Below are 3,313 nucleotides of genomic sequence, written 5' to 3' on the forward strand. Positions count from 1 at the left end.
GCCGACTACAGGGGGTGGAGGTAGGCGGATGGGCAAGGAGGAAAGCTACAGGGAGGAGGAACAAGATGAACAAGTCGCGTCATGAATTTAGGCCGTTGGATATTGAGCCTTTTTTCTGCCACCTGTTAAAATAGACGGCCCCTATTTAACAAGGTTGCCCTTGATCAGACACATGCAACAAATACTACTTCCTCTAGAAACGTTCCCGATTGTAATGTGCGCATATTATATGCGTAGTACTGAGTTAGGGCGGATAGTGCCTGATATCAAAAGATGACAACCAGATTTCTATGCCTAATATGACTGAGCAAAGCGTACAACCATCCATTCATCACAGTGGAAAGTGCTACATGACGCCAACTTGACAGAAAACAAACTCTTTTTTTTTAATAGTTTGGATTGCTTAGCACATGTGTCACATTGTAATAGTACTCCGCATACAAATGGATGTCAGTGAGCTTATGCATCGTCTGACCAGTTAGTGGAATATTGCAGATAACATGGTAGTCTCTGATGCTGCTCAAGGACGCATATATCACTCATTGGTTACTACTAGTGTTTCTTCATTCACATCAAAAGCTTTCCTTGCTTGCTTGAGCTCTTCATTCATGGAGAGTAGCTCGGTAGCACGGTGCAGTTTCCGCATATCCTAGGGAAAAAAAGTGAAATGCAAATGCTTAGCTTTGGCGAACTCTGGTGATACAAGTGAAGAGGAAATAACATAGTCTCATGTAGTCCAGACCATACCTTTCGGATAAGGTAAAGAAAATCCTCTGTCAAGAGCTTCCCCCTCTTTGAAGCCACATTCTGAGCCTTGTGGACCTGGGAAAAGGCACACCATGGATTCACTCGGCTATGGAACCATAAACTACTCTAAAAAAAACAATGGAATTATAAACAGCTATGAACTTGAAAAACAAACTGGCATAACTGGTTAAATATGGCGCAATTCTGGATTTCTTGGTTCAACATGAATGGTTTGTGTTGAAAGTTGTGGCAGGTAGATGAGTTACTCATTTGTGTACAATACATTTATTTGAAATCAAATTGACTCACTATCGTACAGTGCAAGATGTCAATCCATATTCAGATTATTAATCAAGAAAAAACAGTTACCCAATTATGTCTATTTGCATAGGAAACTACCCAAAACTTCCTAAGTGTACTTAATGGACTCTACTGAAAAGATGAATAATGGTTCAATGGGTCATGCTATCCTCAACAAGACCTTCTATCTGTGCATAGTGTGTATTCTTTTACCAGGCCAAACATAAACTACATAGTTGTACAAATGGCAGAAAATGGGTCACGCAATCCTCAACAAGACCTTTCTATCTGTGAACAGTATGTATTCTTTTAGCAGGCCAAACATAAACTAAACAGCTGTACAAATGCAAGAGAAACTTACGAGGTCAGTAACATATTCTACAACAATGTCCTCCACAAGTGCAACTGTTTCTGGAAGTGGCTGCAAAACCAGCAAAAAAAAGTCAGTTGCATCGTAAGTCCAGAGCATCTAAGATTTAAAAGGGGAATAACATGTTCCTTTACTCCATCTTTTTTTTATTTTTGAGATCTCTAGTAGGAGCATTGACTTATTTACTATGCGAAGAGTGAAACTAAAATATTACAAGGCCCGCCAGGCTATCCACACAGCAGCACCGAAAAGAAATGAGAGGCAATAGATGCTAGCTGGCAAAAAACTAGGGGTTCCTCTAGGACCTGCCCAACAGAAAGGCATCCGGTTCAGCTCGCCCTGAACATGAGAGGCCAAACGGCCAGTAGCCACTCACGATGAAAAAACTAGCAGTTCCTTCCACACATTCAACATAACATAGATGAACAGCACACATAATTTTAATTTTCAATAGAGATTGCAAGCAACCACTATCCCATATGCATTGACACTTGTTAGGGATTGGCTGTTGTCTGATTGCAAAGGTGTAAGCTAAGCAACAACCAAAAATCATTGATAAACACAGTCTAAGCAAATATGTACTGATTCCAGGTATGTCCCTTTTACTTTTCTAAATATATTTCAAATTTTCAACCATTAAATATTACAGTAACATGGTATACCCACGCCTTGTTTGCTACCACTCTTCTTGCAAAATGCCACTTATGGACCATTGCATCCTGAATTCTTAAATACACTACACTGACTGCATTCTGTTCTACATAATTCCTAACCAAAAAAATTAGGGAACCAGAGAGAGAATTGGTCATGGGTCAACTTACATTTGGATCGTCCCCAAAGCCATACATCATGTGCTGCACTGAAAGGAAACGAATAGAAGTGAGCCACAAGTATGGGGAAAATAAACAGAAAAAACTAACAATGCAGAAGACAGAAGAAGGCCTTACGGTCCTTCTGGAAGACGCCGCGCTTGCGCTTAAGGCTTGATGCGGCTGCGTCAGCGCCGCCAACGGCGTGCGGTTGGTTGGAGGAGGACGCCTGGCCCGGCGCCGCGGCATGCGCCGAGGCCTTGGACTTGCCGGCCGCCGGCGTGGCCGGGGAGGAGTTGTGACCGTGGCCCGAGGCCCCTGCCGCGGCCGAGGACTTGGACTTGGCAGCCGCAGGCGTGGCCGGGGAGGGCTGATGGCCCTGGCCCGAGGCCGCTGCCGCGGCCTGCCCCGAGGACTTGGATTTCCCCGCCGCCGCCGCGGGCGGGGCAGGGTGATTGCTGCTAGGGTTCTGCATCCCAGCGTCGGGGGGCAGGACAGAGTGGCGAGGCAGGGGCAAGAGATTTCGGCTGGCTACGCTTCCTAGCGGCGCCCGGGGATCTTGATCCGTCGGGCTCCGGCTCCGTCTAGGGCTTCCCGTTCACTGCTGCGGTTGATTTCTGCAATTCACAAAGAGGAGCGTACCTGCGGTTCACGGGGAATAAGAGCAACTGTAGCACGCCCCACATCCTCACGGCCGCAAAACGTGTTTGCGGTTTAGAAAAACGTCTTTGTGAGACCGCGGTTGCAAATATAGCACGGCACGGCCTAGCCTACGAAGGCATGATTATTATACGGGCCGTACCGTGCCGGCCCGCGTGCTGTAGCCTGCAGCCCAGGCACGGCCCGTATGCTAATCGGGCCGGCCCATCGGCACGCTAATTTGCCTTCTATTTTGCGCATTGGGCGTTTTTAGCCTATTTTTACATGTTGGGCCACATTAGGATACATAAAAATAAAATAGAAAGATAATCGGGTCGTGCCATGCTGGCCCGCGTGCTCGGCCTTCAGGCCCAGGCACGACCCTTGACGTGCCGCGTGCCGGGCCTGGCCCATTTAGCACGTGCCGTGCCGACCGTGCTACCGGGCC

General features: G+C 46.9%; 1 protein-coding gene across 1 annotated transcript; it reads right to left on the reverse strand.

Annotated features, from left to right (window-relative positions):
- Positions 1-361: 361 nt before the first annotated feature.
- Positions 362-2,941, reverse strand: LOC125548908 (transcription initiation factor TFIID subunit 13). The gene is made up of 5 exons (XM_048712434.2): positions 2,365-2,941; positions 2,239-2,276; positions 1,409-1,468; positions 748-822; positions 362-649 (listed from the first exon to the last, which is right to left on the reverse strand). Exons 1-5 carry the CDS (start codon positions 2,699-2,701, stop codon positions 536-538), a joined length of 624 nt encoding a protein of 207 aa, XP_048568391.1. The 5' UTR covers positions 2,702-2,941; the 3' UTR covers positions 362-535.
- Positions 2,942-3,313: the final 372 nt, after the last annotated feature.

The sequence above is a fragment of the Triticum urartu genome, chromosome 1A (genome assembly GCF_056163025.1).
Source record: "Triticum urartu cultivar PI428250 chromosome 1A, HENAU_Tu73, whole genome shotgun sequence".
NCBI lineage: Eukaryota > Viridiplantae > Streptophyta > Magnoliopsida > Poales > Poaceae > Triticum > Triticum urartu.

Bases quoted from the DNA above. Each gene is read 5' to 3' on its own strand.
- LOC125548908 (XM_048712434.2), bottom strand. From the start codon at position 2,701: ATGCAGAACCCTAGCAGCAATCACCCTGCCCCGCCCGCGGCGGCGGCG. The intron at 1,469-2,238 runs GTAAGTTGACCC...CTGGTTTTGCAG, and splicing joins GCTTTGGGGACGATCCAAAT to CCACTTCCAGAAACAGTTGC. The intron at 823-1,408 runs GTAAGTTTCTCT...GCCTTTTCCCAG, and splicing joins TAGAATATGTTACTGACCTC to GTCCACAAGGCTCAGAATGT.